This window comes from Rhinopithecus bieti, unplaced genomic scaffold, assembly GCF_001698545.2.
Source record: "Rhinopithecus bieti isolate Rb0 unplaced genomic scaffold, ASM169854v2 scaffold_62034, whole genome shotgun sequence".
NCBI classification, from domain to species: Eukaryota; Metazoa; Chordata; class Mammalia; order Primates; family Cercopithecidae; genus Rhinopithecus; species Rhinopithecus bieti.
In genome coordinates, this window is record NW_016823752.1 from 352,420 (window position 1) to 365,213 (window position 12,794).

The 12,794-nt window shown below is 54.0% G+C and overlaps 1 protein-coding gene across 2 annotated transcripts in view; it reads right to left on the reverse strand.

Moving 5' to 3' along the window:
* Window positions 1–12,794, reverse strand: part of TFDP1 (transcription factor Dp-1) — a 62,741-nt gene that overhangs the window by 7,222 nt on the left and 42,725 nt on the right. For both annotated transcript variants that reach the window (XM_017861826.1, XM_017861825.1), the window contains exons 4-6: window positions 8,730–8,836; window positions 1,870–1,991; window positions 331–496 (exon numbers count right to left, since the gene is read on the reverse strand). In XM_017861826.1, the coding sequence (XP_017717315.1) occupies window positions 331–496; window positions 1,870–1,991; window positions 8,730–8,836 (395 nt within the window). The remainder of the gene's footprint in view (window positions 1–330; window positions 497–1,869; window positions 1,992–8,729; window positions 8,837–12,794) is intronic.

Here is a 12,794-nt window from a genome sequence, read left to right on the forward strand (position 1 = left end):
TCCCACCCTACAGATGATGCAGGGCAAGACAGGGCTGTGCGAAGCCCGAGTGTGTTCCAGGAGGGGAGCTGGGGGCTCTCGGGTGTCGAGCCCAGCGGGTGAGGAGGGCATGTCTGCATTTCTGGGCCGCTGGATGTGCAGAGCCAGCCCACGTGCTCGCTCACTGACGCTGACAGAGCATCATGCCAGCAAATGGACTGGGAAAAATTCTTTCATGCTGTACTTGGAATTTTCTGTATGGTTTTAACTGTTCCCAATATTAAAAGAGTAAAACGTGCCACACCACTTGGTTCTACTACCCTGGCCTCTCGGCCCCCAGCACACACTTACTGACTCGTTTGGTAAAATGTGGTTGTCGGCAGCACTGAACTCCGCGACCAGCTCGTCCGCCACTTCGTTGTAGGAAGTGGTCCCTTTCCTCTGCACCTTCTCGCAGACCTTCATGGAGAAATGCCGCAGGCCCTTGCCATTCTTCTCTCCTTTCCTGTTGCGCTTCCTTCAAAATACAAAGGAAAAAAGAAGCGACTGTGAGCCCTCCTGAGCATCAGCCTGAATCGAGGAATGCTTTTACCTGAGAGCTGTGATGAGCTGCACAAAAAGGGGCCATATCCCACGGGCGCAGCAGATCCAACACGTGAGCAGGCCAGGACCCCTAGCCCCAGCCCCAGGCCCAGTGCTCCTGCAGGTCAGAAAGCGAGTGTCTCCCTGGCAGGCTGCACCTCTGTCCTTCCAAGTGTCAGGGAAAGCGGGAGGCATCCCCAGGACCCGAATCAGCATATGGAAGGCGTATCAGTACACCAAGCACTTCTTTTTTTTTTTTTACTTTTTTGAGACGGAGTCCCGCTTTGTAGCGGGCTGGAGTGCGGTGGCGCGATCTTGGCTCACTGCAACCTCCGCCTCCTGGGTTCAAGCAATTCTCCTGCCTCAGCCTCCCAAGTAGCTGGGATTACAGGCGCCCGCCACCACACCTGGCTAATTTTTTTGTATTTTTAGTAGAGACAGGGTTTCAGCATGTTGGCCAGGATGGTCTCGATCTCTTGACCTCATCATCTGCCGGCTTCGGCCTCCCACAGGGCTGGGATTATAGGTGTGAGTCACAAGCACCACTTTTCTAAACAGGGCAACCAGAATCAGGAACTATGGGACATTTCAGTGTAAATTTGGGAATTTTTAGGACAAATTTCAGCAGGCTATAATTTCATACGGCTTGGGCTGTGATAGCCGCTTGACAACAGGTGCAAACCGCTAAGTGTTCTTCACATAGAGGGAAAGCCCAACTCTGTACACTCTGGTCAGTCCCCACGTGGCGGGAAAGGTCACCTGAGGCTCCCAGCTGGTGAAGCTTTGGGCACCGACACAGGCAGGTTTTTGTAGCTTTGCGTGTGTGTTTTTTTAAGGAAAGACACAGCTCATCAGATCTTGCCTTAGCGGAAGGAGCCGCTCTGGTGGGATCACTCATGGGGGCCGTAACCCCAGGTGCAGTAGAGGCTGAATTCAGGGGCAGTGGGTGAAATCCATCCCACGTGCTCCCAGCACAGACGATGAAAAGTCTCCAAGGTCCTGTGGCAAGTACAAGGCCAGCTTCTCCCCATCTTGGCCAAGAGCTACCAGCCCTTCAAAGAGCACTCACTATACCAGACACAAAGCAGGGTGGGCAGTGCCCAGCCCGACTTCTCCGTGACCGAGGCAGTGCGCCTCGACTGCACACCTGTGCAGGGCACGATGATGGGTGAGTGTGATTTGGAGGCTGACATCAATGCGCATGGGAGCCCCACCGCGCAACTGTGTCACGCACGTGGCCCAGGAGAACGTGGAGGTGCGAACCGCAAGCAATCCTACAACTCTAAGGGTCCAGAGGGAAGTGCTCACCCGGCAGACCAAGGTGAGGAGTCGGAAGGCTGGTTCTGAGAGGCAAAGTGAGTGCTGGGGGTGTGTGGGCTTCCTACCACCAGGGTGTTTGACGCTGCCGGTCTCTGAGGCGTACCAATTACCTACAGTCAAAAAAGACAATTCAGACAGTCAGTCCCCGCCCACACGGCGAGGGTGCCACGCCCACCAACTGTTCGCTATCTGCAGCCACTGCGGAATTTCGTTAACCACAGTGAGCAGCCACGACGGAGCAGGAAAAACGTCCGGCGGTGGACGCTTTTGACACGGTGACGGCATCACTACACCTGTTCTGACTGTGGCTCATCTTCCTCCTGTCAGTCACAGGCATCTTCTCCAATTAGACAAAAGCAACAAGAAACTTTGACCGACCCAAACAAGCAAGAACAGGACAGGGCAGAGCGTGACCCTCAAACCGCACACAAGGCGCTAATGGTCGTTTAACGAGGGGGGGCGGCACAGAATTCCACGCAGGGCACTTCGGCACGCTTCTGGTTTCCCTCCACCCTTTTACTTCCTTTTAGTAACATGGACGAGGATGACATTGTATCCTTCCGTGGTACCAAAAAGAGGCCTGAAACAAACCAAAAACAGCTCTCACAGGACAAAAGCACAGGCAGGTGACAGCCACCACCTGGTAGCCCTGTGCCCTGGGGCCCTGTCCGGGGGGCCCCTGCACCCGCAGCGACATCAGGCAAGGAGGGAGGGCGACCAGCCCTGGGGGCGGAAGGTGGGGGGCTTCACGCACCCCCGGGGCTCACACACCTGGGCCTCTCTGGGGGAACCACCAGAGGCAAGGCCAGTGTGGACGCTGACCCACCCACCCCACCCCACAGCACACCCGAGGTATCCACAACTGTCTCTTCCTCAAGGGACATGCTGGCTGGTGTGACTTTTGACAAGTTCTTATCACTTTGGTTCCTCAATGAATGTTTGAGTGCGAATACCTGGGCACCCTCGTATAGGCAAATACAACTCTGACTACTCTGACTTCAAAGACCTTGTGGCACGACTCTATCTAAACTGGAAACACTATTTCTCAGTAAATGTTAAGTCATTCAATTCACCACAAATCCAAGTGCCTCAGCGACTGAACTGCTTGTGTGGACATGTGGCTTTCGCTAAAGGGATTGGAGCTGGACACCTGCATGCTGGCGGGGGGACTTCATGCGGCTGACGCCCTGAGCTGCTCTAAGCTGGGCCCCCCACCCCGGCTCCCCTTCTTACAGGGATAAATGCATCACCTGCGGTGGCCCTGGGAGCAGCTGAGGGGACACTTTCCAAGCATCCCCAGGCCAGATCGCCTGTCAGCTTCTGAGAAGAAAAGCATTTCAACAGGACCAATCTTTTTATTGACACTCATGTCTCCGATGATCAGAAATGCATCAGAGTGCGGCCTTCCGTGGATCACCCCGTTAGCAAGCCACGAAATCAAACTAGTGAATCTAGTGAATTTGCTGCAAAACGAAACCATACAAAAGATAAGTCTCCTGGGCATAGATAAATGTCCTGTGAAGCTTGTTTGGTTCAATATGTGTGTGTGTGTGTGTGTGTGTGCTGCTGGGGCACTGCGCCACGTGGCAGATCGAAACAGCTGACAAAAGGACCCTGCGACCCGGTTGCCTGCAAGCACACTGGCCCCACACAGCTTCCTGCGTTGAGTTCAGTGGATGCCGTTCTCCGGGAGTCGATGTGAGACTGAGAACCCGCCAGCTCCATGCCAGGCAGTGCTGGCTGGCTCTACGCATACCACACGCACAGGTACGGGGGGCTGGAGAATCCCACACACGATTCTAACCCACCTCATGGGTCTACTCCCTTCCCCGGGAATCCCAGGACCACACAAGGCACTGGATCTTGGCCCCAAGACAAATGCCATCACTGTGCCACTGTCCTCCAGTCAGGAGCAAACCGACTCACGAAGAGTGGCTCTGACTCACAATGGGGAACATCCCGATAAACCCGCGTGGGCTAAAAACACCCTAAGTCGAAATGCACGTCATCCACCTCTCCTACTGCACATCACGGCTTAGCCAGTCTACCTTACATGTGCTCAGATCACGCACATTAGCCCAGTCGGGCCAAAGCATCTCACATAAAGCACACTCTAGATGACTGTGGATATCCCAGGAGACCCACTGAATACTGCACTCAAAGGGAAAAACAGGATGGTCGTGTGGGCACTGGAAGCCGTTTCCACTGAATGCGTGTTGCTTTCGGACCATCTTAAAGTCAAAAAATCACAGGTCAAACCCACTGTAAGTGGGAAGAAGAGAAAGCCAGAGGGCAGGTGCACACCAGGTGCTCAATGGTGCTCACCAACAGCCTTTCCTGGAAGACAGGACTCAGCACCCAGGGGCACCCTGAGACCAAGCCGCCAGTGCACCGGGAAAGCGTTGTTACGGAGGCCAGGTCTTACAGGAAGCCTCCCTACTCTCCTGCTTTAACTGCTCCCTGCGGAAGGCCCCATGTCATCAGGCCCATGCAGTGCTGGGCAAGGGTGCCTGCACCTTCCTCTGCGTGCCCTGCATGGCAGCTCCCCTCGCTGCGTTTCGCAGCACTGTCCCTGCTCCTCACCCATCACCTGCAGCTCACCAGCCCTGTGAGCTGAGTCAGCTTCACGGGGCGGCCTGGAGCCAGCCCTCCCAGGAATGAGACGCGGAGGCGTCACTCCCGGACCTGGCACAGGTGCGTTTCCTTCCTGGTGCACAGGAAGCCGGGTGAACTCAGGCCGGCCACCTGTGCCACAGGATGCCTTCCGGCCTCCCATTCAACAGACATGGAGCAGGCTCCCAGCCTCACTTCCCTACACCAGGAGCCACACTCAACAGCCACAGGAGCCACAGCAACACACTGAAGCCCTGCAGGGCGTGTGTGGGCAAAAGTGCAGGGAAAACAGGAACCAAGGAGGTGCCAGAGGGTGGATGGGTCCGTGCCGGGAAGGACAGTTCAGAGTTGGGCCCCTCGGAAAGGAGAGGTTTCGGAAGCAGAGGCCACACTAGCTGGAGTGGTGGGCAGAGACCCTGGAAGGGAGAAGTGGTCACAGCACAATGAGGGGTGCTGCCCAAAGTTGGGAGACAGTGGGTCTGACTCCAACCAGGGCTTTCCAGGAGATCCAGGAGCCCTCTGGGAGCAGGAGGCAGGCATGGGCTGCAAGGCGCCAGGGACACCCACTCCTTGGATTTAACGGTGGCTTCTCTGGAGGATGGGCTCTGCCCTCATGACTCCCCCACGCGCTTCTCGTGGGGGAGCAGAGGAGGTGACCCGGGCCCCACAGGTCACGAGGGGTCTTCTCTTCCTACTGTGCTCACGGCTGGAATCCAAGCTGTGCTTCAGAGAAGGTAAATGACATGGCTTCAAACACTGCCGTTTGATTCTAAAGCTTTTGCAGCTTCCATGCCAGCAGTTGCTAGGAAACGGAGCACGCGGTGTAAGCATCCCACAGTAGAGGACCTGCCAGAGGTCCACCTTGCCCGAGACCAGTCCTCCTCCCCTAGAAGCCCCCCTCACTGGCTCCACAGCGAACCCTGGTGTTTTAAAGCAGCGATCCCCTACCTTTTCAGTACTAGGGACCAGTTTTGTGGAAGACAGTTTTTCCACAGACCGGGGTGGGGGTGGTTTTGGGAAGAAACTGCTCCACCTCAGATCATCAGGCGTTCGGTTCTCATAAGGAGTGCCGCCTGGATCCTGCACGTGCTGTTCACAGTGGGGTTTGCGCGCCGCTGATCTGACAGGAGGCAGGGCTCAGGCAATCACCTCCTGCTGTGCAGCCGGCTTCCTAACAGGCCCAGGGGTTGGGGACTCCTGATTTAAGGAATCCCTTCTGCCCTAAGAGCACACTTTTTGCACCTTAATTTCACACACTCTAAAAACTGAGATTACAACGTCTCTGTGTAGCGTGACCCCACTCAGACACAGAATCCTAGAGATGGACTAAGGTTAACTGCAGTGTCCAGAGAGACATGGCCAGCAGTGCAGCTGCAAAGGAAAGGCCACTGTGACCACAGATGCCGCCTTCTGGGACAGAGGCCTGGGTGGGGGCTGCTTCTCGCGGGGGTCTCACACAGGCCGCTGCTCCTGCCGGCTGAGCATATCCATCCTGCACACCTTCCTGTGTGTGAGCTAAGCTTTGCAGCACTGCAGGTTTCACAAGCATTTGCACCTCAAAAGACCTTACCTTGACAAGCCCTGTGCCTGCTGGCTGGTGAAGGTCAGAGACCTAAAGAAACTCCCACCACTTTCACTCACATGCCCGGACTGAGCTCCACCCCTCGCATCAGAATGAGCCAGTCCCGTTTTTTGTAAACCTCTGGTATATAAAAAGGTTTAAGAGACATTTGCCATTTGTCAGCTTTAATTCCTATCACTGGGATTTTGCAAAGCATGAAATAGCAATGACAAGCTCCACCCGAACAGGTGAATTTAAATCAGGAACTAGACTTTCAGTGACGAAGTTTAAAGCACATCAGTAAGATAATCTTCTCATTCATTTTCCTCCAGTGTATTCAGACCGGCAGTAAAGACGGAAGTGGTGCTACAATTATTCACCCAGATAAAACTCTGCTATGATATACAGCACCTATAAAATCAACCTTATAATTCCCAATCAACTTATAATCAAATCTATAATCTAATTATAAAGCAAAACAAAAACTGAATTTTTAGCGTTTATCAAAATGGCATTTACTGAAAAGCCGTGATCAGCCGTGATCAGTTATATCAGCCGTATAACATGGAAGAGCTTCCACAAACCGCTACTTTTTTTCTTTTTTTTTTTTTTTTGAGACGGGGTCTCGCTCTGTCCACCAGGCTGGAGTGCAGTGGTGCTATCTTGGCTCACTGCAAGCTCCGCCTCCCGGGTTCCCGCCATTCTCCTGCCTCAGCCTCCTGAGTAGCTGGGACTACAGGCGCCCGCCACCTCGCCCGGCTTTTTTTTTATATATATATATTTAGTAGAGATGGGGTTTCACCGTGGTCTCGATCTCCTGACCTTGTGATCCGCCTGCCTCAGCCTCCCAAAGTGCTGGGATTACAGGCGTGAGCCACCGCACCCAGCCAAACCGCTACTTTCAATGGCCACAAAACTTCTGCAGAGCAAGGTTTCTGTCACCTCCCACTGGCAGGAAAGGGGCCATGAAAGCTGCATGGGACCTGGAACCACTCACTCAGGACAGCTGTGTGGGAGCACGCACGGGGGTTGGGGAGAGCACGGCATGGGGAGGGGCCGGGACGGGGCGCGGGGAGGGGGCACGGGGGGGCGCAGGGAAGGCAATCCCGCTCACGTCCCTCCAAGGTGTGAACCCACAAAGCTGCTCTCTCTTACAATCATATCCTAAGATCTGTTAAGAGTCCGGGATGAATTTCAAGGGTATTTTAAATAAATGGGAAATAGCAAGAATGCATATACAATAAAAGACTAAAGTACAAAAAGATGACAAATATCCCTGGTATGTGGTCATTGTTTCTCTGAAGAAAACATCATTAGGACCAAAGGGAGATGCCCTAGACAACAGAAAACAGCTCAGTACAGAGAGCTCTCTACAGGCCAGGGACACCTGAGAGGACACGGGAGGACACCTGGGGACGCCTGGAGACTCTGGGACACCTGAGAGACATCTGGGAGACCTGAGAGACACGTCGAGGCACACTGGGGATGCCTGAGGGAGGACACGTGAGGACACCTGGGGGGACGGCCTGGAGAGACCCTGGGACACCTGAGAGGGGGACATCTGGGGATACCTGGGGATGCCTGAGAGACATGTGACGACACCTGGGGACACCTGAGAGACACGTGAGGATACCTGGGGATGCCTGAGACACGTGACGACACCTGGGGACACCTGAGAGACACAGGAGGACACCTGGGAATGCCTGAGAGACACCTGGGGACAGGTGAACGGACAGGTTCTCATCCCACCCAGAGGCGTTCGATCCTTGTAAGAGGACAGGGCCACAGCATAGGCAGCACGGGGTGAGGGGGTGGAGTGGACCAGGAGGCTGGGGTGCGAGAGGTGCTGCATCATAAAGCCCAGGGCTGGCAGGAACAGGGCTGGGACAGCTGCCCAGGCGGGGCCAGAGCATCATCTCAGGACCAGGAAGGAGCCCTCAGACACCATAAACAGGTCCCCAAGGAAGGACTGGAAGCCCGGCCTAGCCTTGGAGTGGCTGTGTCCCTCACCACCAGCTCCAGTCACAGCCGAACCTGCCCACCCAGTGCCTGGGGCCCCACTTCGGTGAGGTCAGGATTCTGTGCAGGCTCCTCGTCTCCAACAGCCTGCCACCGGCAAGAACGCAGAGGGCGGACAGAGACAGGAAACAGCATTGTGAGAAGCGGCATCAGTTGGCCAGCAGCAGCCTGGGGAGGGGGATGCGCCATTTCCCAACGCCCATGCGCCCTCTCCTGTGCACAGCCGAGGGAGCAGCATCTGCCCTGTCATTGCCCCGAGGCCAAGGCACGGCCACGGCCAGGGCCCTGCCCCTACCTGGCTTCCCAGCCTGGTGTCGCCAGGAGGGCCACGGCCAACACTCGGCCACATCACGTAAGAAGCCCTTGTTAGATGAAGAGCTTTGAGCTCTGACACTAAGAGGAAGGTGCCTCTGGCCGGGGCCACGGCTCCGCCCACCGCCCTCCAGCTACTGGAAGGATGGCGTGGGCTGGGGCACGTCTCCCACAACAACACGCAGGCAGCTGCAGAGGGCCGTGGGCTCCCTGACGAGGGGAAGGCCCTATGCTGCAACCAGAGTCCAAACCCAGGCATGCCTGGGAACACCCCCAACCACACGGCTCACCCAACCCCGACCCGCACCAAGATCCCGACTGTCCACTCCTGCGGGAGCCTTACCACTTGCTGGGCAATGTTGACATGGGACTGTCCAAAGGTTTTTGGCAAGAGCTGCTTCCCGAGCGGGTTGACAGCGGAGGGGTGAACAGCCACGAGGGACACCACGCCTGCAACACAAGGACACCAGGTCAAGGGCGAGACTCCTTTTCCAAGTGAAGGCTGAAAGTGACCGTTCCAGCAAGACGGTGCTTCCAATGAGAGATGCTTAGCTTTCCCCACTTGTACTGTCTCAAATCCATGGCTCAAGTGCAAACACCTCCATGAAGCTTAATTCCCAATGTAAAACCGTAAGGGGAGGGCCGCAGGGCCGTGCTGACGCAACCCAGGTGACCCAGGCTGATCACCCACTGCTCTGGCCCCTCGGCGAGCTCTGCAGAATGTGCTGATGGGACCACGGCCGGGAAAAGTCTGTGATTCTGTGACAATTACGGAACAGAATTTTAAAACTAGAATTTTTATCCCAACATTTCTCTATGAGGCTGCAAACCTAGCATGGAAATCTGATAATCCACTTTTCCTTAGGAAGGAGAGCCACCTTTGTTCCTAGGAAGGAGCGTGCCTTCCGCAGAGGCTGTGCCTCTAAACACGCAGGAGCCCTCAGAACACTGGTGAAGCAAGTGGGGACCCCTCTGCAGGAGACGTGAGGCCTCTCTCCTCTAACAGCGGAATGCAAAAGGTCCTAGGGACATAGCAGTGGACAAAGTCCTGGAACATTTACACAAAAATAGTAAAATGAAGCTAGTAATGATAAAGTTCAAAAACTGGCATCAGCAGGCAGAAAGAACAGAGGAACCCATAAACTAGGTGGTAGCGAGCACCCTGGGAAACAAGGTGGGAGGCCTGATGGCCAGCACAGCCCAGGAGGGGCGTTAGGCGGCCACACGGAGGCAGCAAGGGGCTCGCAGTGCCCCGCCCCATGGCTGGGGGAGCTGAGCAGATGGCCCCCCATTTGAAAACGCGCGATACCCTCAGGTGAAGACAAGACAGACTTTCGGGTCATGACAATATCAGGAAAGGAGAACTCCGCAATCTCGCCACACCTCAGGCCTCCCCAGACAGCCGCCCGTCCGACCTCGGGCCTCCCCCAACAGCCGGCCATCCGAGGAGCTGCAGGACCCTGGACTTCCCCACAGGCATCTCCCTTCATTCCCACCAGTCAGCACCAAATGACTCACAAATCATCGGTGAGACTTTCGAATACGTTGTCTTTGCGATTGGTTTCATTTTGGGGCCCTTTACAACCCTTTACAAGCCCTTTACATGCGTTCTAAAAACATCTACTGCTTTTTATGCATTTCTTTAAAATACACTAAAGAATGAATTTTGCTGCTACATAAGAACACTTACTAATTTCTCTTAATAACCTAAGTTGGCCGAGACAGATCCTTAGGAAGTGATTAAAAAGACATCTGCCTTTGATCCAACTGGGTTAAATGTATTTTTACCACCCAATATCAACACATATCTAAAATTCTTTTCTGGAACTAAAATAAGATGATCTGCTGTGGGGTAATTTTCTTCCAAAAATAAAGATGCGTATCCTAAGAAAAGCAAATATTTACTTTTAACTGTTTTATATATGTGAAAGGTATTTTATTTTAGAATATTCAATTGAAAAGTCAAGATTGTACATATTCAAAATGTACAAGTGATAATTTGATGCACATATACACTGTGTAATACTTACCAGAGAAAGGCATTTTAAAAGCAAACATAATATTCTACTATGCAGGGAATGATTTAAAATACACAAACACTTTTCAGATTCACATACAGATGAGTAAATAGTAAGCTTTCCAGAATATTTAGCTGATTCATTACAAAGATAACATCTCTTAAAATTTGCAAACGAGTCTCTGATTTCAATAAATGTGGAGAAAGCAACAGACCTGTGAGTTCACAAAAGCCAGCGGCACCGTCACTCCCCATCAGCAGCCAGGCGGCTCTTCCCGCCCTGCATGGCCAGGCCACAGCATCACAGCGCCCGGCCACAGCACCGCCCACCAGCACCACAGGTACTGTGCACTCAGGCATCCCAGTCTGGGGCTCCCCTTTCCTGCCCCAGCAGGGAGTGTGGGTAGGACTCCGGGATTCGGGTGGTGTTGGGGCTGTGGGACAGCAGTGCAGTTGAGACCCTCGGGGCATCCGGCCTGCCCTCCATCTGCTCCGCCCACAGGCCGGCTGGCTGGCCTGCCTACGCCATCTGTCCTTCCAACCAGGTCTCTCCCTCTGGGCCAGAAGCCAGCACCATGAGGCTGGGGGGTGTTGCTGAGGGTTTTCACAGCTAGGAAGGGGGAGAAACACACAGAGGGAAGAGGGTCCCTCCTCTGGCACCCAGCGCAGGATGAGTGCATGCAGGCAGGCGTCCAGGGCCCCCGAGCTTCCCCACTCACTCCTGCTGTCCACCTGGAGTCTGAGCCCCACACCAGTTGCAGGAAAAGGGTTTCGGAGCCCGAGGGCTTGCCAAGCACAGAGGGCCCCTCCCAGGCTAGACACAAACCAACAGAGGACCTCTGAGCAGCACGTCAACCAGCAGCACCCCTGGGTCACCAGCTGAGTCTCTACAGGACAGAGGGCAGGGTACGTGCATCAGTAACAGGGAGAAGAAAGAAATCCTGAGGCTGAGGGTGAGTACCCACTGCCCCACACCAGAGCAGCATTTCAGAAGGGCCTTGAGACAGGGGCTGAGTTCGCACGCCCACCCGGCCAGTGAGCAGCAAGGCCTCTCTCTGAATACATCTCAGACCCACACCCAGAAGTACAGGCTGGAAAGGGCAGTGACTTCTGGGGTCCAGAGCTGGGTGGGTGGCCTTTTTTTTTTTTTGAGATGGAGTCTCGCTCTGCTGCCCAGGCTGGAGTGCAGTGACATTATCTCGGCTCACTGCAACCTATGCCTCCCAGGTTCCAGCGATTCTCCTGCCTCAGCCTCCTGAGTAGCTGGGACTACAGGCACCCGCCACCACGTCCGGCTAATTTTTCTATTTTTAGTAGAGACGGGGTTTCACCATGTTGGCCAGGCTGGTCTTGAACGCGTGACTTCAGGTGATCCACCCACCTCGGCCTCCCAAAGTGCTGGGATTACAGGTGTGCGCCAATGTGCCTGGCCGGACTTCTTGTTTCTATTCATTGAGAAACTTTTCACATACAAACAATAACACGACAATTTTATTCCAGTACACTTAAAATACACTGTTATCATACTTGCTTCAAGTTTCGTAGAGACATAAGGAGCAGAAATAAAATGACAGTCCCCAGGATCCTCAGCCTCCCCACGAGACTGCCCTGTGTGCAGCTCCCAGGGCCTGCAGGGACGTACTCACTTCATTTTTCATACTTTCCCAGGATGTGCTGAACTGAACCTAAAGCTATAATAATTGTTTTTTGTGTGCCTCTGAAACACAGACAAATATTATATGGCTCGCATTCTGCAATTCTGCCAACATTGTGTTTCAGACACCCATACATAGAGAGATCAGGCTGATTTCCTCAAACGCTGTTATGCTATTCCATTACAATAAAGTGGTCATATGAACACAGATGTCATATGAAAATGCTGTTTGTTATTACTGAACCGCATGCTGTGTGTTTTTCTCAGCACACCTGCCGCCAGCGAAGCCTTGGTCCAAGCGGCCGCTATCCCAGAGTCCGCCTGGCTCCCCAACCGGTTGTTCCAGTCCAAACGCACCAGTGGCAGCCAGGCTGTTGCTCCCCGCCACTTTTTTGTCCACCTCAGGGTAGAATGTTATTTCAATTAGTAGTTGTTGTTTTTGAGACAGGGTCTCACACTGTCACCCAGGTGGGAGTGCAGTGGTACAATCTCAGCTCACTGCAACCTCCACCTCTCGGTTCAAGGGATCCTCCCACCTCAACCTCTCAAGTAGCTGGTACTACAGGCTCGCACCACCACACCCAGCTAATTTTCGTTTTTTTTTGTAAAGACAGGGTTTCGCTGCATCACACAGACTGGTCTTGAACTCCTGAGTTCAAGTCATCCACCCGCTTTGGCCTCTCAAAGTGCTGGGACTACAGGTGTGAGCCACCCTGCCCAGCCAATCATTTAGTTTT